This window comes from Mauremys reevesii, linkage group 5 (assembly GCF_016161935.1).
Source record: "Mauremys reevesii isolate NIE-2019 linkage group 5, ASM1616193v1, whole genome shotgun sequence".
NCBI classification, from domain to species: domain Eukaryota; kingdom Metazoa; phylum Chordata; order Testudines; family Geoemydidae; genus Mauremys; species Mauremys reevesii.
This window is the reverse complement of record NC_052627.1, coordinates 103890482-103916364: the sequence shown is the minus strand read 5'-3', so window position 1 is coordinate 103916364 and position 25883 is coordinate 103890482. Positions and strand designations below refer to the sequence as shown.

At 38.6% G+C, this 25883-nt stretch overlaps 1 protein-coding gene across 4 annotated transcripts in view; it reads left to right on the top strand.

Annotated features, from left to right (window-relative positions):
* TBC1D19 (TBC1 domain family member 19) overlaps positions 1–25883 on the top strand; it is an 89812-nt gene that overhangs the window by 39948 nt on the left and 23981 nt on the right. For all 4 annotated transcript variants that reach the window (XR_005599776.1, XR_005599775.1, XM_039542413.1 and 1 more), the window contains exons 12-13: positions 17326–17400; positions 21081–21143. Coding sequence is in view for 2 of the 4 variants with exons in the window: in XM_039542413.1 (XP_039398347.1) it covers positions 17326–17400; positions 21081–21143 (138 nt within the window). In the remaining 2 variants the exon portion in view is untranslated. The remainder of the gene's footprint in view (positions 1–17325; positions 17401–21080; positions 21144–25883) is intronic.

Below are 25883 nucleotides of genomic sequence, written 5' to 3'. Positions count from 1 at the left end.
CTGTAAGTTTTACATTGGCAGCAAATCTTAGGAACATTAATGCTAAAAAAAACAGTCTTGACAAATGGACTTTTTAAAATCCAAATACAGATGTTTGGTCTAGTGATAAAAACACTTAGTTCAGACCTTCATGAAGAAATAGTCTAGGCATTTGTTTACAATGAATAACAGATTAAATTCCCTTTAGATAAAAAAAAGCCCTGCTAAAGTAATAATGAAAATATTATACAACATATTTGTGATGCCTAATGCTAGATTGGAGTTCTTCTAAATTATTCTGACAGCTGAACTCTGAGGTTTCTCTCTTTATGACGGTAACCAGATTAGAAATGTAAAATTCATTTTGTTGGCTTCATTGCACATCTGTCTACATTCTCTAGAGCAATTCATATTTTAAAGGTATGTTTGTCTTAATATTCAAAGTAAAATAACCGAATTAAAGAGCAAATCTTCTATTTTGATAAATGAAAGGTAAGGCATTTATTTAAAAAAAAAAGAAACAATAGGATATTCCATATTTTTATATTCAGTTATGACATGACACACTTTTTGAAAACTGACTCCTTAGGAAAAAAGTTCCAACCCAGTTAAAAAAACTTATCAAATGTTTCTCTTTAAATAAAATAACCAACTATTTCAGTCCGTATAACTTTTTAAAGCCATGATAGTATTTTTCTCAAAAATTTGGCATAGTTTATTTGATTATTAATATTAATATCTCTTTATGTAGCATTCACAAAGTGCAAGGTGGATTCTGGAAGCGGTGTCCCTTGCCTTAGGCACTCAAAATCTATTGATAGAAATATTAGTAGACAAAGTTTAGGGGAAAGGAAACAGTAGGCAATAGGTATACAAGATAATTTGATTCACCGTGCAATTGAAGTTGCTCTTCAAGAGGTACTTAAAAGTAGAGAGGGTTGGAGCCTCATGGATGAGCTAATGGAGGTAATACCATGCATCCATATGGTGCTGAGTGGGAGATGGCGCTGTGATGATTATGCAAGAAGCTAACAAATGGCTGAATGTGGGTGGCAATGCTGGTGGAGCTGTGGGTGGCAGGGTTTATGAAGAGGGTGATAAGAACCTTGAGAAAGGAGAGTAAGTAGGGAGGCATAAAGTTATGCAGAGCTTTAAAGGTGTAGACAAGAATCTTAAATTTGATGCAGTATGGATGGTGAGCCAGTGGAGGTATTCAGAAGTGGGACTGAAATGATCAAATCAATGAACAAAACAGAATACTTTAGTCTTAATCTTACTACTTGTGGTGCTAAATAGTGTGCATTCCAGATCATGATTTTTCTAGTGTACTAAACTGAAAACAACTACTTTATGATCAAATAGCTTTCTGGAGGTTTATTTTTTTGTTGTTGTGTATATAGTAAGCATTTTTGTATCATAGTGTGATGGCTGCCATCTTGACTAGTGTGCCAAGGATTGAACCAGGGACCTTGACAGCTGAAAGCATGAACGTATACAGTTTAAGCTTTAAGAGCCAGGCTCTCAAACAGAGTTGTAACAGACCCATATCGGTGGTTGGTCACAAAAGGTGACACGGAACACGTGCTGACTAGGGTGTTACAACAGCACAATGTTATGATGTGCATATCCATAAACTGAAATACTAATCATATGTCATCTGTAATAAACACAGACTTAATCGTATAATGGCTTATGGTAATCCAAGACTCTTTACAGTAATAAAGTCTCAGGGTATAAAGTGTTTTTGTGGCTGCTCATTGACATATATTGTGCAAAGGTGAAATAAGGTGTTTAGTAAAACTATGCAGTTTTCAAGTAACAGATCACAAATAATATCTGCATTTTTGTATATGCTTTAATGGTTTATCCAGCACTACTTTCTCATTCTCTGCTTGTTTGTTACTGAATTATACGGTTGCAATAGTTTTTCCTCTCTAATGCATATCATTGGGAGTTTACACTTTTCTAGACTTGCAGATTTACAACTGACCGTATAAGCATATAAATCTAATATAGGTCAGTAAATTTCCTTTGAAAGGCAGAGTTGGGTGGTGTGTGTGGGAGCATCAAGATAAGGTAGTTTGAGAGATTGTGTTCAATAAAGCTCATATAAAAAACCAATCTACAGTGTCATACACAAAGATACAAGCAGTGTGCTTATGTGATGGCACCGAGTAATAAACTGTCGGCTCTATGCTGCAGAATTATTTAGGAATATATAAGTATAATGTCTGGCAATGAATTGCTTATTAGTCTTTTATGTTTTGTTTACAGGAAATTATACATACATACACACACACACACTCTCTCTCTCTCTCTCTCTCTCTCTCTCTCTCTCTCTCTCTCTCTATGTGTTAAAAGAATGTTATTAAGGTGGCAAAGCTTCCGACCCTGCTGATGACCCAGGTGGGTGTCAGTATGATGTTACATGATAGAATTTCTGGGGTTTGTTTGTTTGCTTTATAAAAACTTAGAAAATTGCACTCACAGAAACTCTATGCTAAAAAGAACATTATTCAGGTTGCAAAGTCAAGTTCTCAAAAGTTGGGAAATGCCAGAAATAATGTTGCTTGTGCAAGCTTAATTTGACTCCCTTATGTGTATGCATTATGATACTGTCTTTAATTTAATTCAGAAAAGAACTAGATAAATTCATTGAGGATAAGTACATCAATGGCTATTAGCCAGTATGGGCAGGGATGGTGTCCCTAGCCTCTGTTTGCTAGAAGCTGGGAATGGGCGACAGGGGATGGATCACTTGATGATTACTTGTTCATTCCCTCTGGGGCACCTGGCATTGGTCACTGTCAGAAGATAGGATACCTGGCTAGATGGACCTTTAGTCTGACCCAGTATGGCCGTTCTTATGTTCCTAATTTACATGAGTAAATACTATTTTTTCCATAGGACTCCTGCCTCATTCTGTGCACAGAATGGATGATGCTGTTTTCTCCTTGTTGTCCAGTGCATGACCCCATGCATTATTTACTGCACATTAGTCAAACCCTGGTATGAAGACAGAATTACTGATATTCTCATGGGCTTTGTCTGTGGTGCTCATCACTATAGTATATGAGTGCTTCACAAATGTTAATGAATTTATTTTCACAACACTCCTCTTTATGCCCATTTTGCAAATTGGGAACTGAGACACAGAAAGATTAAGGATCCACTAATTTTTAAAGATTAAGGATCTACTTAATTTGAAACACCAAGAACTTGATTTTACAGAGACTCAAGCATTATGTAGACCGTTCTATATTCAAAGCACAGCTCCCGTTGACTTCAATTGCAGTTGAAAATGCTCAGCACTTTTGCATGTCAAACCCCAGGATCTCAGACTGGGCATCCAGAAAATGAAGAATGCAAAATTTAATGACAATCAATGAAAAGTTTGGTTTAAGTGATGTGACCGTGGTTGCTGCAGCCGCCACCCTGAGATTGCTCAATCAGGGAAAACTGCAAAGAATGGGGAAAACGATGCCCAAAACTGGTGGTTTATTCTAAATATTAGATTTACCAAGCCAGCAACATAGAAGCTTCTACAATACCTTACTCACTGGTTACCCAGAAGACAAAAATGTAGCTCCTCTAAAGCAATCCAGCCCAGGACTCCCACCCTGACAGCCAAATCAAGTATGGTGAGGATTACTTGAATTCTTATTCACCATATATAAAGTTCTACCAATCCCAAGAGATCACGTTACCCATCTAGTCAATGAATACTTCAGATCTTACCCAAAAACACACTTACAGCCAATTCTTAGTTTAGTTAATAAGATGAAAAAGAAAAGAAAGTACTGTGGTTAAAGATCATTATACTTACATATATGAATAAAATTCTTAGGTCAGTTTTATAGCAGAGATGATGAGCTGCTGATTTGTAAAAAGTTCTTCCAGAATCCATTCCATAGATTATAGCCCCATAGGCAATCCATGTGCAGAGTCTGTTTAAATTCTTCTAGGAGAAAATGCAGGGTAGTTCAGAATGGAGCTGGAGACCTCAGTCTTGCAATTTAAACTTCCCCTGACAAAGTTCAAGGAGATCTGAGATAAACAGGATCAGGTCCTAAAGTTCTTTTATAGCTCTCTGGCAGGCTATGATAACCTCTTGACAGCAGATAACACAACAGGCATTATTTGGATGAAGAATAGGTAATACATGTTGCTTTGAAGTAAATCTCCTATTTCCTATGTATACACAGGTAATTAGTTGCATTGATTAGCATAAGGCAATTAACCATTCAAAGGTTCACAGTCCAGATACAAAGAGAACTAAAGACAATGATATTATACCACACATTTCCTCTAATTGCTAATATTCCCTTTTGATCTCTGAATCAATAGCCTATAGTAACAGACAGGAACAGAAGTTTATAATCTAGAAGCTAATGAGATCACATTGTGAAGCTTCTAACATATAGGTAGACACAGACAAATACAATTAGTATTTACTTCTAATTCTCTGACAATACAGACTTACATTTCCAAGGATTTAGTCTACTTACCTGGTTTTGATAACTATCTACAAGAAATGGCCCTGTTTACCATTTCAGTATTTCCCTGATATGTTCTTAAAGGTTGATCTTTTGTCACTTTAGCTTGCTGGTTGCTTAACCCTTCCTGGCTGAGTATCACAAGTGACTTGACTAGCATCACATAGGAACTCTCTGGCAGAGAATGGGATAGAATCCACTTCTCTAAGGCAGCATTCAACTATCTTAACCATGAGACTCTTCTTTGTTTTCATGCAATCCTCTGCCTCATTCACTATATCCCTTCCAACTTCTGCAACAAATGAAGCAGACTGTATCATAATGAATAGGCCCAAGGAGCCAAATTTAGGATGCACGAGGAGCCTCAATTCTACATTTCCTAATTTTTGACTGCTTGACTTTGCAACCTTAATCTTCTTTTAATGTATTATTGTATGTATAATTTCCTAGGTTTTTAAGAAAGTAAACTGAAAAAGCAGAACTTCGGACATGTGGCATCATATTGATACCCACATGCATCATCAGCAGGATTGAAACTGTTAGATCCACCACATAGACCTCTGCCACTTGATCTAACAGAGTAACTGATAGCAGTAGTGTGTTGTCATGCTCTGTGGACCATTGCAAGAGAGGTCTGGGATGCTTTGCACCAATGGTTTTTACAGATATTTGCTGATAGCAGAGGGAGGAATGGTGAGACTCAAGAATTTTGAGTCCATTCTAGTCTGAGGAAAGGAGTGGGCTCTAATGAGGAATATACTGTAGGCTTTTGTGTCCATCCCCTCCATTAATAATAATTAATTCATAGCTCTTATATATTAATCATCAGTAGAGCCAAAATAACTTCTGCCCTGTTCCCTCCTACCTGTTCTTGTCCCTCCTACCTGTTCTTGTCCCATTCCTGTTTCTTCTTCACCTCAGCTCCTTGTTTTTATCTCATTCTCCTCACCTAGCCAGTCTCAGTCTCCAGCCTTCAGACATCTCATTCTAGTTCCAGCCTCCTTACCCAGCAAGTCCTAGTCTCACCTCAGGCTCCCCCGCTTTCAGTCCCAGTTTCCTTGTCCAACTATTCCCAGCTTCTTTTCTCTAGTGTCCTTGCCCAGCCAGTCTCAGTACCCACCTTCTTTGCTCCTCATCTGATCTGACTCTTTCTCTCATCATGGACTGCAGTCGCCCATAACCTCACTGTCCCCAATAGCTCCCAGTCCGAATCCTTCTGCCCAGGACCCTTGTCCAGTCTATGTGTGTCTCCCAACCTCTTCCCTCTTGACTCCTTGTCCCTGTCTCCTTGTCTAGTGAGACCCTGTTCTTTCCTCCCCAGCTCCCAATGCTACTCTCTTTACCCAGCCAGTCCCAGTCTCTGGCCCTATTCCCAGATTCCTTCACAATTTTCAGTTTCCCTCTTCTTCCCTCAGCAGTCTGTTTCCATATATCCCAGGTTCTTTGTCCCAATCTGTTCTCCCTGCCCCCTTCCTATAGGTCAGACTCTTAACTTTTCTGCATTAGAAACAGATAGCTTCCTCCTCAGTGTAGCCTAAGCCTGGCAGGGGGAGGGAAGGTCATTGAGAGCACATGAACAGGTTCCCTGCTTTCAGCTCAGGTGTCTGGGCCTGGCCTGGCCTGCAGCAGCCCAGAGCTGCAATTGCAGGGAAAGTTCTGCTAAGCCTCAATGCAAACAGACTCTTCATGAAATTTATTGGCCAAAATCTAAGAAAGCGTCTGCTGAGCATGTCTGGACTGTGTATGTGTGTGTGTTTGTTTGTTATTTTTTTCAGATGTCTATGAGTTGGCCAGATTTGGTGCACTTTGCTGATACAAATGCCACCACCATTCCAAATGTCAGGTTCCTGCTCCAAAGCATGGAAGAAATAGAGCTTTTCAAATAAAAGTTGCCAACAAGTTTTGACATGGGGAAAACAACATATTTTAACCTAACCTCATTCTTGGAAATTGTGGAATCATGTTGAGTGAAATTTTCAAAAGAATTCAGTCTGAGGAAGCAACCTGGCATGGAGAACTTCAGCCTGAACAGTTAATATCTGGCAAAGTTGTAAACTGCTGAAAACAGGGTCTTGTAATGAGAAGTATAGGCCAACCCTAATAATAGGCTCTGCTTCCAGCCCTTTTTGTAATAAATATATTTCACTTCCCATTTCATGAAGTCTGAATCATCTTATTTGAAATATGTCTGACATTGAAATTGTAAGCAGAATGTTTTGTACATCTTGAAGAATTATATCAGGAAGTTCATACATATACACCTGCTGGCTGTACTGCAAGTCTTCTAGTAGCATAGAAAATGAAAGTGCTCATTGTGTTCCTTTGGCATAAATACATGTCCAGAAGAAAATATAACTACTGGATTTGTTGTTTGCACAGTTCAAGTAGCACTTTACTTCTGTGAGAACAGTACTTCTGTTTCCTTTGGATCTCCATAATTCAGGAATAGCAAGTTGCTAATTGTCCCATAAGAAGAATCATTCCAAAGTGGAGTGATAAACCACAGAATGGTTCTTGAATTTTTTCCTGTATTATATTAATCCAGGAAGTAGTAGGAATCCATTTCAGGGTGGCAAGTAGTTACATCTTGGAATATTCAGTTTGAAAAGTCCTTAAAATTATGTAACGAAAGGGAAGCTGAAAGAAATAACTTGAATATACAACAGTAGATTTTTAAAATGACAAATCTTTACTCTTTATTTTGCTCCTGCTTATTTTACATTATTTCCAATTAATAAGTTCTCTGTTTTTCTACTGAGTCTATACATACAAACAGCAATTCATAAAGATTACATCTTCAAATTTATTCCTGTAGTCAAGTTACATAGATTCTTAGAACCTTTGAGCAATATTTAAGTCCTTTGTAAGTCTGGCAATGCTTTTAAAAGTGTATGTAGAAGATGTGGGGCCTGATTCTGCTTCCCTTTATGTCAGTGGGAGTTTTTCCATTGACTTCAATGAGAAAACATGACTTTAATTTTGAAAAAGGATGCGGGGACTCTGTTACAAACAGATTCTATAGTAGAGACCTTACAGTGGTACAGATGTACAGATGCAGTTGCGTCATTGTAAGATCTCCTGTGTAGCCACTCTATGCCGATGGGAGAGCGACTCCTGCTGACCTAGCACTGTCAACACCGACGCTTCTGTCGATGTAACTTACGTTGTTCAGAGGGCTTTTGTTTTCAACCCCCTGAGCGACATAAATTATACTGACAAAAGTACTAGGGTAGATATAGCCTAAGACCGAGTCTACACTACAAAGTTTTGCCAGCATAGTTATGTTGGTTAGGGGTGTGAAAAACCATACCCCAACCAACATAGCTAACTGGGCAAAATCCCCTGTGTAGATGCAGTGTATAATGGCAGAAGTATTTTGCCAGTGTAATTAAACCACCCTTCTGAATGACACAAGCTATACTGGCCAAAGAGCTCGGGAAGTTGGTTTAACTTGAACATCAACAGAACTTTTTTTTTTTTTTTTTAATCTGTGATTCCTCTTTGAGGTTTTGCCAGTATAGCTATACCGGGATAGCTGTACTGGAAATGCCATTGTAGTGTTGACTAGCTCTAAGGGTATGTCTGTGCTGCAATTAAACACCAGCAGCTGGTCTCCACGAGGTGGGAGGATCCCAGAGCCTGGACTATAGCCTGAGCCCAAACATCTGCACCACAATTAAACAGCCCCATAGATCTCAGCCCGAGTCTTGCGAGCCTGAGTCAGCTGACATGGGCCAGCCACAGGTGTTCAACTGCAGTATAGACATACCCTACATGGGAAACAGTGAGATCAGTAAGTGAAGAGAAGGAACTATGTGAGATCTTGCCAGGCACTTAAAATATTGGGGAATAAGGAATCTAACAAGTATTGCAGATGAAAAGTACATGACCTAGTGCACTGCGAGAAGTCAAGGGAATAAATTGGTAAAGAACTGGCTTGCAACACCACAGCCTAGAGCAGAAATGTTCTCCCCTGCTGAGAGGCATAGTGAAATTTCAGCTCCAATCACATTACAGCTAGTAACAGGTAAGCACACAAGTGATACCAAAAGAACTCTCTGACTTTATTTTGCATCTCACCCTTGCAGAATAGAGAATTCATGATCAATGAGAAATCAGAAATACTGTTCCTAGAGTGCATAGAATCTTCTTGCACAGGAGGAAAAATATAAAATATATAGCTGATTGCAAACACTCATAGTTGAAATACTTCAATGAGTCAGTTTTTGCATTTATATCTGACTTTAATTGAATTGTCTTGATCCCCCCACGTGGTAAGGCAACTCCCATCTTTTCATGTACTGTTTATCTATCTATCTATCTCTTCCTACTGTATTTTCCACTCCATGCATCTGTTGAAGTGGGTTTTAGCCCACGAAAGCTTATGCCCAAATACATTTGTTAGTCTCTAAGGTACCACAAGGACTCCTCGTTGTTTTTGCTGATACAGACTAACATGGCTACCACTCTGAAGCCTTAAAAATTAAGTAATCATTAGTATTCGTGACATTCTTGTGGTTGTAGCATTAGGTTCAAAATGTGTAATTGTTTAGGTTGAAAATTAAATTATTTAATGTTTGTAAAGTTCTTGCAGATCCTTTAATGGAAAGTGGTACAGAAAAGCTATTTATGGAAAAATTGGGTAAAGTAAGAGTTTTACATGATTTTGCTTCACACTGAGCAGGCTGGAAATATGCTTTGTTTCTTAATTTAGATCTATTTTTTTAAATGTAATTGTTTTAAAAACCCATAATGTTGATTTTTAATTTAATCTCCAGTGTTTTAATAGGGAGCATGCCTGGTTCTGGACCAGATAATGTCTAATACAATTTTTCATTAGAGTATCTGTTTCTTTTCTCAAAGGATGTTTAAAATCCTCCTTTTTTGTATACTATGTATGAATCCTGGTTAAAATTAATTATATTCTGAAAAGGAGGATGCTTTCTAAAATGATCAGAAAAGGCTGTGTTGTTTTTTTAAACTGGCATTACTGATTTTCTTCGCATTTAAACCAATAAAAACAGAAACATTACAAAATTGTATTAAAGATATTTGTTATGCTTAAGATTAAGGAATAGCTCATTAGTTAAGTGAATTTAGATTATTTTATTTTTACAGCTTTCTATAGCGTAAACTGTTTAGCTAGCATGAAGGTTTCTTAGTGTCTATTCTAAATGGTAATTTATTCAAAACTGCAGTTTGCTGTGCTTAATTAATACAAGCTGCCCTTCAAGTCCAGAGATAGGAAGCTAATAAATATTTTAATTAAAAGTAAACCATTAACATTCTGATCATGATGCAATATAATGCCATAAACAAAGCTTAAAACTCAAAACAGTCCTAAAAAACTCAAGATGCCTTCTAAATTAGCGTGTAAATTGTGAATCAATTTTTTTCTCTCTTGCATAAAGAATATATATCCTTTTTAGTAAAGGGGCTTAATGTAAGATTGCTCAGACTATGAAGTTAAATAGAAAATGTATTTTAAAATTATTACTTTTTTAGCTATAGTTTTTATAATATTTTAATAAAAATAATTGTAACAAAACTCCCCAACAGATGTGGGGGAAAAAATGTTAGTTGGATAAAACAAGAAAATATAAAGTCAAGAACTAGATAAGTGATGTCCAACCTGTGGGCTGGAGCCACTTGTGACCCTAAAGTGTGATTGTGTTCAGAAGAAAAATTTGTTTTTGATTATGAGTTGAAAATGTGCTCTGCCTGCACTGTAGCAAAGGATAACGTTTCCCAGAAGTCTATATTTAAATATAATTCCAACTCCCAGTGTCTGAATAGTTTTTACCTATCTTTTCCTAATTGGATATTACATGGTCTCTGTATATTTTACTACCAGACTATTTATATGTTCTAAATTATCTAGTTCTTGTTCAGTAAATAATCTGTGGCCATATGTTTCTCTTTTATTGCTTTTGATTCGATTTCATTTTGTTTAAATGTCAGGGAATCCTTTGTGGATTAATATATGTAGTACATTATCTTCTTAAAATTATAAAATGGAAAAAGCTGACAACATTCCTTGAAGCACTAAACAAAGGGACCATAATATTTATATTTTATAAATTATTAAATTTCATGTACAATTTTAAAAAATAGAACATGTTACGAGAATCATATTGTTCATCCAATTCTTTTTCCTTATTTGTATGTTACACAGAAATAGCTACAATGACCACCTACAGAATGTTGCTAGCTGTCATGACATTTGAATGCCAAGTCATTAATTTTATTCTTACAAATATGGCATCTGTTTTCTTGACATGTTCCACATAAGCTCCATTTTTGGCTCTAAAATTGCCTCTAAAAGTTTTCGCTTGGCTTGAGTCTGCTTTCATCTAGATTTCATTTTAAACTTGTTTGTGAAGACTTTACTTAATACTATGTTTCTGCATAATTTTTTCTGAAGAGCTAAGTGTTATGCTTAGTTCTTCTTCGAGTGCTGTCCCTGTGGATACTCCACTCTAGGTGACAGTGCGTCCCGGCGCTGTCGATCACCGACACCTAGAGTGGAGCACCCACAGGGACACACATCTCGAAGAACCTCAGTTACTGCAAGGTGAGTAACTTTCTCTTCTCCTTCGAGTGCTGTCCCTGTGGGTGCACCCACAGGGACACACATCTCGAAGAACCTCAGTTACTGCAAGGTGAGTAACTTTCTCTTATGGAAAAAGTGTTTGTTGCCTTTCAGTATGCTGTCTCAGAAATGTTTTGCTGGTTCTTTGACCTCATATATCCCCTAGGACTGCTCTCTTGCACCTTGTTCTTTATTGTGAAAGAAAAGTGTCACAGCCTCTCTCTCTCCCCACTCTGCACAAAGCAGAAGAACATTGTAGCCCACTGCTACACAACATTTCTTTCAAATAATTAGGCCCTTAATAATATCTGCTTCCTTAGTTTCCTAAATGCTTGATTATGATTTTATTACATAGATTTGTAGAACACCCATTACAGTAGTAGCTGGACATACCTTGCATGGCTACATTTGAGTCATTAACATTCCCTGTAAAGGAGCAAAATACCATGTTCTCCTGCTGCCTTATTTTTTAGTTAGAGAATTATATGGCCAATTAGCAAAGTCCCCTGAAAAAGCCATGGTTAACAGATCAATGCATCTTGCAACTCTTTCACATGTAAGAATATTTCTGGTTTAGCAGATTTCAACGATGTGGGGCTCATACTAGGATTGCCTCACCTTAAGGCAATGTCTCATGAGCTGCATTCTTTAGACAGTGTGTACCATTGTTGAAGTTTTCCTTTTCACCTGCCTGACAAAAATACTCCAAAGTTTCATAACAGAGATGCAATGCCATAAAATAATCTGGAGTGTAAATGCTTTGTGACAAGGACCTGTCTTTTAGTGTTTTCTGAGAAGCACATTTGTGAGTACCATGCAATAAAATAATGAATAATAATGTGTACCTGTTTAATATGGTAAAACCACACTTATTCACACTGATCAAGAAACCACATGTGAAGTGTGCGTGGTTCTGAGCCTGTGTGTAGATGAGATGTTGATGGTCCTCATTGGCCAGTCAAGGAACACAGTCCATCTACATTGATCCTGCCTGATATAGTATGGTGATTGTGATAGGAGTGGAGCTGCTCTGTAATAATCTATTAATACTGTACATGAGGTGGTTATTGGGATGTTTAGTGAATACATATTTTGATTTAGTTTAATAGGGGCCTTGTACTAAAAATGAGCAGGAAGTGGAACAGTAGCTCAAAGTAAGCCACCCCTTGTTTATGACTTAAGTGCTATTAAGAGACAATGCTCAAAAAGTGTTAACTTTGAAGATTTCACCTCCTGTCTTCAGCCATCTTACAGACTTAGTTTTGACAAACAGGGCCAAAGTCTGGGAACTGACATGAACAAAGCTTCTCTGGCTGTATTAAAAGGGACTCTCTCTCAGATGGCTGATCAAATGGTTATTCAGGGGAACAAGACTGATGCACACACGCTTATTAGGAATGTCTAAAGAAGTTAGGCCTGCCTAGCTTATCACTGGGATGATAGGACTTTAGGTAAGATAGATGTGCTTGTAGGCTGTTGTTTCAAAATCCTTTTTTCTCTTGTGCTTTGCTCTACTGTTAGCATGAGCAATATATACAGCACTGGTCACAGACTCCCAAAAGGAAGAACCACAGGTGCTAAACCCAGGTGGACCTGCTGGGTATGCACTGTTGATACACGGGCTGCTGTAGCCTACAGCCCAGTCTAAGAGTGAGAGAACTGAGGAATTCCACCCCAGTAGAGGTAAAGGCACAAGGCCTGACACTTGAGCGGCGTGCACTTGGAGAGACAAAAAGGGAACAGAGGTGCAGTTATCTGTGTAACCATGACAGTGACCTTGCAGGGTTTATTGCAATTGTTGTTGCTTCTGATTCTCCTCCCTTAGTTCCTCTTCACTGCAAACTGTCTGGGCAGTGCTCCTCTTCTGATGAAGAGGAAACTGGTATGAAGGCAGCCTGGGAATGAGACTGGAGTCTAATAAGGAACTCCTTTAGAAAAGCTGCTGACCTTCTGCTTTTTTTTTCTCTTATCTAAGAATGTCACAGTTGTCTGTGTTCTTCCATAGCTGTGGTATATGTTGCAGGAGTAAGTTCAGTTGCTGAGCAACCAGCTCTGAAGTCCTGCTGTGTTGTTGTGGAGCAATCCCTAATGTCATCTCTGCCTCCTCCCCTTCTTTGTAAACTAAACCTGAAAGAGGGAGAGTGGGATGGAACTAATATTAGAGAATGCCCAAAACAACATAGTGCAGCCCAAATGATGGCTGCTTTCCAGCTAACCTCTTCCTCCTGACATCTGGCTCAGCTGAATGTGTACATGAGTGGCACAGCTGAAAAGAAAAAATAAATAAAATAAGGGGGCAGTGGACCTTCTAAAATATCACTCTTCTGAGGCCGTCAGTTTTCTATCTCCACTTCTGCACCCGGGATTGTTGTGGGGGACACGTGAGATGGCCTGCTGGATGGAGCAGCAATGGAAAATTGATGTGACTCCTGTTTCAGGTCATTGTACTGTGCTGGGTATGGTGTTTGTGACAGTGACTCATCATTGAACAAATGTCCAAGCACCCTGTCACATCTTGACCATCCCAATACAGCAACAACTTTACCTGTGGTTACCCAGCTTCCAAAAGAAACTGAATTATGAAGTGTAAATTATTGGGCTTCCAGGCACCTGAAGTACAAATTAGTGAGGTTCTGCTGAATTGTCTAATTGTATTTCTGTTCTGGAGGCAAACATTTATAATATAGGCTTCTTTGCCCTCCAGTACAATTTTCAGATTCTTGGTTATGCCGACAGCAGAAATGTTTAATTCTTTAGACATTCTTTGAACTTGGTAGATCAAAAGCTATGTCTAACACATTAAATTTGTTAAGAAAATGCGGTGGTTCCTAGCATCAGTGTTTTTAAGATAATGAAGTTTGAAGATACTATGTTGCACGAAGTCATCAGAAAATACAACTTATCTGTTGGTTCTACTGCATTTCAAATAATGACATAGCATAGTTCTGATAAAGGTTTCAGGACTTTCAGATGAGTTTCAGATATGGCAAAATTGCTATTTCTAAGTATAATTAAATACACATACTTAAAATGCAAAGTGTTTTTATATATACATCGCCTTCCAATTTAGGAGCTCAAACTGCCATACAAACGATAATAAATTAAGCTTCACAGATCTGAGAGTGTTAAGTAAACATTATAATCCCCATTTTATAAGTGGGGGAACTAAGGCAGAAAAGTTAAGTGACTTTCCCATGATTGCACAGCTGAGAAGAAAACTTGTCTCTTGACTCCCATGTGCTGTAATCTCTGGACCAACTGCTGTGTTAAGTTCATTATATTCATTATTATTATAAAAGAGGAAGGATCAGTCTTTTGGTTAAAGCTCTAGACTAGAAGTTGGGAGGTCTGAGTTCAGTTCCTATTTCTGCCACAGACTTCTTGTGTGACCTTTGGCAAGTTAGTGAACTTTTCCGTTCTCCATTTGTAAAATAGATATAATACTTCCTTTTGTCCACTCTGTGCTGGTCTTGTCTATTTTAGATTGCAAGCTCTTTGGAGTAGAGCCTGTCTCATTGTGCATAGCATGATGGAGCTCTCATTGCAGTTAGGGCTGGTAGACATCTGCTAGTGCACAATCTTTTGACAACCACATCAGATTGCTGTGGTAACACATTGTACAGACAGTACAATTCTATGAGAACTTGATTTTGTTTAAAGAAAAATTTTAACTTGAAATCAGCCTGAGTCCTTCTGCCTGTTTTAGTGGATTTTAATCACCTTTTCATATTTTAAAATTTTTCTTTTTCACTTTGCTTTGTGAAAGACCCACACAGACAAGAGAAATTGACTAACTAGCAAAAAGCCTAAGTTCTGCAAACAGTTATTCACATGCTTAACTTTAAGTATGTGAATGGTTCCACTGATTTTAAACAGGACTATTTTTATGCTTGGCGCATGCATAAATATTTGTAAGATTGGGGCCTGTAACAGGGTGGCTTGCCCCTTTAAGAGCTAGAGGCCTGGGGCCAGCCAACTCTAGTTACTAAGGAAGTACATCTGAGCAGGAATCAGGTGATTTCTTCTATAAAGAGTAGCAGGAAGCTGCAGAGAAGTGGGGATGCTCAGGGAAGCCAGAGTGGAATACAGAGGCCGTTAGGAGTGAGTAGGCTCCAAAAGAGAGACCTGGGATTTGGGAGTGAGTCTGTAGACAGGAAAAGCCTAGGAGGATCCCTGATAAGAGAGTAAATAGATCGACTTGAAGAGACTTTATTTTTATTTGTTTTTGATAAAACCAGACACCCAAGGAGGGGTGGAATTGGCTGGAAAGAAAGCAGATTCCACGGGAGTAAAAAAAGACTGCAGCCAGGTAGGGCTGAGAATAGCTTGCCAAGGCAGGGAAGAGCTGCAAAGCGCAGACTCATGGGGAGAAGAGAAACCCCAGGACTGAGTTTTGCTTTTTGTCTTATGTCAATAAATTGCATGCTGGGAGAAGGGGCATTATTGAACAAAAAAGCCTTTGAAGTTTATTTGAGAAGTCTATTTAAGGGGAATCTGAGGCAGGCTTGTTTGTAGCGCAACCTCAGACCACAAGAGGATGACCCATTGGCAAAGTGTGTCTGCCTGTACAAGGGGAAACAGTGAAACAGACACACTGCTTTCAAATGCACAAAATAAACTGAAAAGATAGGGATATTTTTTCTTAAATCCTTCTGTTTTATGGTAAATGTAGTTCATTGTTTGTAATAGCAGTAACAAAAAATTCAGACAGTGATTTTGAATTTGACTGTGTTCCTTAATTAGATTACAGTGTCTGCTTCAAAATAGTGGCTTTAAACATGAATAGTAAAACTTTTTGTCCAAAGCTTTTTTTTTTTAAAGCACAATTAGTACATATCCTGAATCATTTACATTTTGTGAACATTTTATGTCTGAACTTCTTTAAAGGAAATATTTAACAAAATTCTGATTTATTACTTTTATTTGCCCTTTATTGGAAAGAAAAATGAAAATATATTTTCCCCTGAGCTATTTTCAATTAACATGAAATGGACACGGTATTTTTCCTAGTTTCAGAATTTCCTAGTTTTAATTGGTCCCTCAGTTTATGGAATTGGTTTAATTGAGCATGCTGTTCTTCCCACCCTCATGTTAATACTCATATGAAAAGAACAGCCACTATTTCCCACCACTTTCTTATTTTCTTGCATGCTGCCGCTTGCAAATGTTTTCTCCACACTTACTCGTAAGGCCACTACCTATTCACTCTTCAGGTCCCTTGCTTGAAAGAACCACTTCTGCTGCAGCACTTACAAGAAATCAGCCAGCGAATGTTGTCTAGGGCCTTTATCATTCAAGCTGTTTGAATGTGTCCCACTGAAGCTAGAAGGGTTCTGTGGAAGGGAAGGAGCTGAGGGCAGCTGGATTATTTAAAAATCCTTGTAAAACCATAATCCTTGTAAAGCCATATTCACTTGGTGACATCATGGCAGAGGTAAGTTTTAAGGAGGGAGTTAAAAGAGGAGAAAGTGGCTTTGTGGATTTTTGCAGGGAGCTCTTCCCACTCATAGGGGGCAACATGGGCAAAAGCAGAAGAGTGATTCCTTCCTGGACACTTCCTCTTTGGTGCACCCCAGTATATTCTCCACAGACTTTAGGGAGTAACCAGGTGATTTAAGATGAACATGGAAAAGTCTGAACCTTTCTTCAATATGATCTTCTTTTGACATTTATACTATTTTTAGACTGGCTTTTTGTAGGTTTAAATATTTGGATATTCATATTGTATCCAAATGCCTGACTTAGTTCTAACTGATATTAACATTACTAATATTAAACAAGATTTGATGGGACCCATAAAAACAGAAGTGCATGAAAATAAAAGGTGGTGGAGAGAAGAATCAGAACAGTTCTTTCAGAACTTTCAAGCAGGCTTGGCTCTAGAGAGAGCAAAAGTTTGGAAGACTGAGATATTCCAATTTTGTCCAAACTCTTCCCTTCATTCTCATTTTTTGTGTGTCTCCTAACATACAACTAAGCAATAATATTGTATTATGTGGATCGTCATGCATCTTCCCTAGTTTTTTTTACTTGTTTTATGGAGGAAATTTAGGATGAACAATGGAATGTATCTCTTGACAGTAGGGGGAAGGATATTTCAAATGGTATTTACAGGCAATATGAACCTCTTTTTATAATTTTTCCTTCTTTTCACTAATATGCCCTCCTATGTAGCTATCAGCATTTATTTTACTTATAAGTATAAATAGGGCTTTATTTCAGACTGAAGAATGATTAATAATATTTATTTCATTTTAGGACATTTTGTACTACGAACAGCTTAAGTCCAATGTGATTCAGCATGATCTTTTAGTGGACAGCCTGATTTACAAAGTGAGTAATTCATTAATTAGTGAGTATTTACTGATCAAAGCAATAACTCTGTATAAAGAAAACACAAATGTTCTGGTTATGTGGAGCATGGGAATAAAGTGTGCTCATCTTTGAGTGTCCCCTACATATTCCCATTCATGGGATGTGCTGCCTGCTGCAGACTGGATGGTGGAAATTTCTTGTAGCAGTGCTCTTTGGAGTTCACATCTCCCTCTTATCCCTCCCTCAGTGTTTCTGAATGTTCTACGGGTAAGGCTCTGAAAGGAGGTGTGGTGCTCTGTGCTGCCTCATTTCCTTCCAACTGCAGGAGCGGGAAGATGTGAACCTCTCCAGATGCTTTGAATCCAGATCCTTCTCTCAATAAGATTTTAGTACCTTAGTCTAGTCTAGCTTTAGCGTTAGTACAGTTAATATTAGTTATAGGATATATTTAGTTAATAGTAGTTAGCTCTTTGATTCTGACTTCTGGTTCCATGGTGGATCCAAAGTTGAAATAACCAGATATTAAGTAAGTAAGTAAGAGAGAGAGAGAGTGTGTGTGTGTGTGTGTGTGAGATATCATGTGGTCTTTCCAGCATCAGATGCTCACGCTAGTTGTTTAGATGGCATGCCTGGATGAAGGCCACTCTTCTTCAAGATGCTCAAACTTCAGCACCTTTACCCTGTGAGCACGTAAGGAGCGGCAGAATAGCCACAAGCCTTACTGTCACAAGAAGCACCGGCTGCGAAGCCTGTCTGCTCCAACTCTGCTAAAGAATCCAAGCTTAAGGACAGGAAACTGATATAATGCCTGGAACCTTCCAGACCTTGCAGTGCAAAAGGCACTGGTCTGTGAGCTGGGCTCTGGTTCCAAGGCATTATCAGTATCTAGCTTTGAAGCACTTAAAACCTTGATTGGTTGTGGCCTCTGACATGAGAGCCAAGCCACATTAGATCCAGTAAACCTTGGTTCCAAGAAAGAAAATATCAAGGCTAAGCATGCTTCAAAGGCTGACACAGAGCCACATGCTGGGGATTCCTCAGATCTATCTGAGCAAGATCAGAGCCTAACTGTTCTGAAGCCAAAGAGAACAAATGATCCATAACGGAGAAAACCTCTCCCAAAGGATCTCTCCTCAGTTCAGAGGGTTGCATCGGATCTGAAAAAACTTCTGTAACTCTAGTTGCCAGTACATCTGGTTCCTATGGCTCAGGTGCACACAGAGCCGCAGTTGGAGTGTTTCCCAGATCTGAATGATTCATCTCATATGGGAGAGAAGAAGAAAGCTATTGTGAGTCATCCTTCTACACCAGATGAGAGGAAGAGATTGAGGGATCTATCTTGGTATTCCCTAAGAGTCAGCCAGGTTCCCCTCCGCACCATTGTACTCCATTGTTTAGAATAGATGCCAGGATCAGTTATTTTGCCAATAGTGTGATTGTCAGATCTGAGATCATATCCACAATCAGAAGAAGAATTGGATCACATCAGTAACTCTAATGTTCCACTGAGCTTTCAGTCACAAAAACCTGACTATACAACTAGATATGATCTGTGTGGATAATCTTGTCCTATGAAATGTTGCCATAGTTGGGTTAGTGGCAGTTGCGCTGTGTGGCCATATTGCCTATTGCCTAGGCATCACAGAGACCTTCTCAGTCTTACCAGCATAGGCACTCATCTCAGACTAGAGGTAGGAAAAGGTTCAGACCTCAGATCCGAGACTCTTGGATCCAGTTTTTGTATCTACTTACAGAGAGCACTTTCCCACTATAGTGCTGGATGCTTTATCTGAAGAAGAGAAGCCTGTAATTCAAATGGAATATCAGCAGTTACAACCAGAGCTTGAGAATGATTCTTCTCTTGATGCGAATGTTGGTAATGCTGCAGTCTCTTCACCTTTGGAGCATTTGCAATTTAATTATCTCATGGGTAGAATGGTTACAATATTAACGCTCCTGTCAGTTGTTTTAGAGGAGACTTCTCACCTAGTTTTTGATATTTTCGGTTCTAATTCAGAGTGTAAGGTGTGTCTCCCAGTTTTAGATAAGACTATCCTGCCTGACCCCCTGGATACATACTTGGGAAGCTAGCACAAGGCACTGACCTTCCACCATAATCATGCTGTTATTTTTAGTCTGCTAGCTCTGGCAGAGCTACCAATGCTCAGTTGGAGGAAGGTGCCGCTAGGAGGCTTGTAAGGGAGAGATGCTCCCAGGGAACACAGCAATAGAATCCTCAGGAAAAGGAATTTATTGAGGGACTTCCTAGATAGCTCCAGAAGGCCCAGCCTGTGAGGAGCTGCATGCTGCCAGGTGAGGATTTGTATTCAACACAAAAGCCCTGCAGAGGCCTTAGTTACAGGGAAGGCATCATCCAGAGTGCCTTGTGGGTAATGAGCCTGGGCATGGGTTTGCTAGACTCAGGTGGGACTAATAAACTCAGATGGAGTTTGCCTCCCTGCTATCAGGGAAGCTTGGGTGAAAGTCTGTCTTATGTGTCTGCTGAACTTTCTGTTAATAAATCAGACCCTCAGAAGGTGTGCGGAGACAGCGGTGGATGGGGGCGCTGTGAACCTAATTAATTTATTGACAACCTAATCTGGGAAATTAAGGCAGGGTACACCTGCACTGCTGCGCCTGGACACAAGGAGCCACACAGGCATGGCACACATCTTTTATAGACGTACTTGACTTGCACAGTGGTTACCTCTCTAGCATGTCCAGAAATGTTCTGATTGGTGAAATATGTAAGGTTGCTACTTTGAGGCTCTAGTCACACCTTTCCAAAATACTATTCATTAGATTGGATGCTCAGTTCAGCAGGGCCATACAATCCTTATTCAGTTAGGACACTGAATCCCACCATCCAGTCATGGGGTGCTGGTTGCCAAACTATCCCATGACTCAGTATATGCAGAGGACACTTGAAGAAGAAATGGCGATTACTTACTTTGTAACTGGAATTCTTTGAGACGGACGCTGCACATTCCCACTCCCTGCCCACCTTCCCCTCTTCTTCAGAGTGCTAATGAAATATTGACTCTGCCGCGGGCTAGAAGGAACTGAGACGGGACACCATGCCCCCTATTATAGCCTCGCTCTCAGAATGCTCACAAACATTGAGGGGAGGGGTAGGAGCAGCAGTAGGGATGTGTGAGCACCCAACAGGCACTGGTGTGAGAAGTTTCCACAGTCCAAGTTGCACCAGCCAATGCATCCCACGAGTGTGTGAATGTGTGAAGTCCATCTTCAGGTATTCCCGTTACAAGTAAGTAACCTCTTTTTAGCATGAATGACAATTGTAGAATCCAGTCATTATTTAAAAATCCCCACAAGAACACAGAGAATTTGTCTGCAGGATTGAGCCCTAAACTGCTGGTGTTTGGGGTGGGTAGTTAATGATGACTCAAGGATGCTTTTTGTTTGATGCTGGTCTGAATAAACACCAAGGGCAGAGCTTTTCGTTTCCGAGTTTTAGTCCAGAATATGATTGTAATCAAACCACTGTAGTGTTTTGTGTTGTAATTATAAATATGAAGTCTGTGTATGAGTATGACATCAGCTGATAAGTGACAGGAAACTCACTAATGCTGAAACAATGTCCTTAACCACTATGCTGGGTCTAGATTCTGCAGGCATCACCCAAATGAAAAAATTATCTTTCAGTGCCAAACTGCTGTGTTTTTTTTTAATTTTAGGATGTAAAGCTGACAGCAAGCAATGATGACTACTATTTTGTATTTGAGGATTATTTATATCAGGTAAGTAGCTAGTTCTCCTTTATAAAAGATGAAAGTATGTATTTGTTGGACTGTAACATCTTTGGAGGAGGAACGAACTGTGTTTTTGTACATGTTTGAACTGCACCTAGCATAATGGGGCCCCTAATTGAAGGCTGTAGATGCTACTTCAATACAAAGAATAAATAATATCACTTTCTGGATATTAGTTATATAAAGTAACCTTTATGCTGTAGAAAGACCAGGGTCACTCACTCTCCTTTGTCAATGCCCTTGACTTTCTGAAGTCCCTTGTATTATCTAATAGAATATTTCTGAATTTGAACAAGACTAGTCTAGAAGCTGAGCAAGACACTTGGATGGGAGTGTATTGGAGGAGACAAAGACTTATTCAGAAGCCCCCAAATTGGAAATGATTCTACTTTTTGTTTTTTCAATACAACAACATAAAAGAGATGAAGCCAGCCTGTTCTTTATTTTTCTAGTAGTTATAAGCTTTTCTTTCTTTTTTTTTTAAAGTAGCGTTGAAGGGCACACAAATTGACTAAGTCTTGAGAAGAATAGTCAAAATCTTAGTTTAAAAATAAAAATGTTGCTTGACAATACCCATTACTGTAATGGGTAATGAAGTGGTTAAATATTTTAAAAATAAAAAACATAGTAATTATAAATATAGTATTGTGTGGATATAGCAATGTCATTTTCATAATTTCTAACATTATTTCTAGCAAATAATTTCTAGTTAATTTACATGGAATTATCTACATTACTTCCCTTTAAATCTTTTTAAATGGAAGGAGATTACATTCATGAATTTCCTAATGTGTATTTGATTGCAGTGTCAACATAAATGTCATGGAGCAAACTTACCATTTTCACAGCACTTTCAGCTTGATTAGTCACAGTTGTTAGGGTGGGCTTGTTTAATTTTGTTTTTTATAGCTACATGAAACTAAATATGTGCCTTTTTGAAGAATGTGCCCTATGTAAATCTGTGCTTAGGGTCTGGAGGAAAAAATAACCAAGAAACTGTGCTTAATGCTGCTTGTAGAAAATATATACATTTGTAATTTTAAATATATTTATTTAAATATATCTGAATATATAAAACTTTACACATTTCTTTTAAGTGTCCATTTGAAATTATATCTCTATTTAATCTCAATTAAAAGTACAATTACAGTTTTCAAATAAAAATATATGTGAATTAAAATGTGATTTATACTCTGAAAAGAGACTTCATAAAAATGACATTCCAGGTATCCATATTTATTCAGTCTCAAATACTTCTGACTCCTAAACAGAGAAAAATATACATAGAAGATAATTTTTCTGTCAGTCTTAGCATCTCAGGTTGGGAGATGAAATCAAACTGTTCTTTTGGCTCAATAAATATGTTACAGTTAGTAGTTATCTGACAGTCATGAAGAAGAAAGAATAATTTTTTGTATTGGCTCTACAGTGATGACAGATATAAAAGCTTGTCTCTATCAGTGCTGGGAAGTTTGTCACTCAGTGACATAGGACAGCAAATATGCTAAATCTGATGACATTTTTGCATAGTCATTTCTCAGTACATAGCCACATTTGAAGGTTTTCCTTTCAACATTTAAGTCTTGAGTAATAAAGATGAATGTGACTGTAGGAATTCAAAGAAACAAAAACCTCAGAAAGTATTTGATTTTAGCCACATAATCTCCAATGACTTCAACAACAGTCACCTAGCTAAATCCATGTGTGCTCTTTTAAAAAGTGCAGAGCTAAATTTGATTCTAAGATTAGAAAAACAACGCTAAACTTCTGATTACTCCTTCTGTCGAATTCCATTTAGTACTTTATTCCATTCTGCAAAATGGTTTGTAAAAGAAGTATATCTCCTAAAGACAGCCTCATTTCCTACCTAATCTTCAGCTTCAACTAGTTCTCAGATTGTTTCATTCTGTAGACCACCAAGAAGGGGCTCCATAGACCAGTTTAAGAATCACTCTGCTATGGCATATTATTTGCTGATTCCAAATAAGTGAGAGGGATAAGTGGTTAAGTAAGAGAATTTGAACACTGAAAATTACAGCTTAAAAGGGATGTAGGAATCAGTTGTCTGTCTAGTCTTTCATTTTTTGGCAGAATTAGTTATTCTGAGATTGCAAACTCTTTGGGGAAAGGATGATGTCTACCTCTTAGGTTTGTATGGCACCAAAAGTGGGGCCCTGATCCTGTCTGGAGCATCTGGGCTTATGATAATATAAAGATTAAATACACCTCTACCCCAATATAACGTGGTCCTCAGGAGCCAAAAAAATCTCACCACCTTATCCACCTCTATCTCGATATAACGCGACCCGATATAACACGAATTCGGATATAACAGTAAAGCAGTGCTCGGGGGGGCGGGGCTGCACAATCGGTGGATCAAAGCAACTTCAATATAACACAGTTTCACCTATAACACGGTAAGATTTTTTTGGCTCCTGCAGACAGCTTTATATCGAAGTAGAGGTGTAGGTGAAATCGTATTATATCGGGTTTGGTCCAGTACAGCGTACCGGCAAGAGCCAGTACGCCATGCCGGAATGGACCGGCTTCCTTGGCGGTGATTTAAAGGGCCCGGTGCTCCAGCCGCTGCGGGGAGCCCCGGGCCCCTTAAATCACCGCCAGAACTCCGGCAGCAGGGCTAGGGTGTTGATTTAAAGGACCTGGGGCTCCACATGAATTCGGATATAACGTGGTAAAGCAGTGGGGCTCAGGTGGCGCTTTAAAGGGCCTGGGGCTCACCACTGCTTTACCGCATTATATCTGAATTCGTGTTCTATCGGGTCGCGTTCTGTTGGGGTAGAGGTGTAATAATAATCATCATCATCATAATTAATAATATTGAGTTGTACCGTTGGTTCTCATTTAGTCATAAATAGGGGTCTACTTAAATTGTGGTGCAATCACATATTTTTCGCAGACATTTGCTATTTATGCTGTGACCAGCCTACAAAAAATGTGTGATTTCTCTGCAGCATTTCTCAGACTGAGGACCCTGACCCAAGAGGGGATGGCAAGCCTATTTGGGGTTGCGGTATTGCCATCCTTACTTCTCTGCTGTTGCTGGCGGTGGCGCTGCCTCAAGCTGGGCCGCGGGAGAAGCTGCTATCTGCTCCGCTTTCAGAGCGGGGTGGCCGGAGAGTGGAGGCTGCTGGCCAGGTGCCCAGCTCACCAGCAGCAGCACAGAAGTGTAGGATTGCATATTACTTCTGTACAGCCGTTGGCAGTGGTGCTGCCTTCAGAGCTGGGTGCCTGGCCAGTTGCCATCGCTCTCCACTCTGCCTTCAGAACTGGGTAGCCGGATACCAGTTTCACAAGGGAGACCAGATTTCACAGTCCATGACCTGACTTTCACAGCCACGAATTTGGTAGGCCCCTAGTCATAAATAATCCTTTGTGTGAAGAATACAGTGAGATAAAGTTGATCATTTTCAGTTATTTGCATTAGTGTGATTTCTGTATTACATTTTTACCACTTTATAACTCCCCTACATTATAATTCAGCTCCATTGACATCCATTGTAAAATTCCTCTTTATCACATGCCCTATGATTTTATTACTTTAGGTTTATCCCTTGAATTTAGTGGTTATACTATCAGTCCAAAATTAAGAAGAAAATTAAACACCCCTCGTTAGTTTGTCAAATATTTGTATACTTTAAAAAGAGCTTGTGTTATCATGGTTTTCTTTTGGCTTTATTTCTTTTGTCTTTGAGACACAGTATTAATAGATTTTAATGCCAGAAGGGGCCATTATGATCATCTGGTCTGACTCCCTACAGAACACAGCCCAAAGTATCTCACCTAGTAATTTCCATAGCAAGCCATAACTTTGTTTGAGCTATTGCATACTTTTTAGAAAGATATCCAGTCTTGATTTTAAAACTTCCAGACACGAGAATTCCTAAGACAGGGCTGCAGATAAATGTTAGATTCTTTTTCCTACTGGGGAACATTGTTTATTTCCTTTTTCGATTAGTCTCTCCCACAGCAGTTAACATATACTAAGTATTAACTTTGCCTGTGTATGGTTACAGTTTGAAGATGATTGTGAGTTACTCAATAATAATATTTAATTTAGAATATTTAAGATAGATTGTTTATTTTTAAAAAGATGTTTAAATATGAGAAATAGTTTGGGATTCAAAAACGGTAAAATGTTATCACAAAAAGAATATTATCTGTTTTCAAATAGAAGTGCAAGTTGTTTGCAAAAGTCACAATTTTGCATGTTTTGTTTTTGACCAATTTATTTGAAAACTATTCACAATAATTTATTCAAAGAAAAAACAGTTTATTTTGTTAAACAGAAAATATGTAATGAAACAGCACTACAACATTTAAAACATTTTTGATCTTTTTTTAAAATTGTAGTCCAGATTAAAAATATTCCCCTATTAGAAACTATATTAAAGAATGTTTAAAGTTGCAGAGAGAAGCACTCAAGTCAAGAAACAGCAAACTCAACTTTAACTCTGCCACCTTGTATATGTTTATGATGATTCAAACTTTGATTGCATGATAACATTCAGATCTTGAAATATATAACTTAATATGACACAATTTTTCTATAACTTCAGATTCATACATTTCATCTTTTATTATTGTTATACCTAGAGTGACCAGAGAGCAAGTGTGAAAAATCAGGACGGGGGTGGAGGGTAATTGGCGACTATATAATAAAAAGCCCCAAATATCAGGACTGTTCTTATAAAATCGGGACACTTGGTC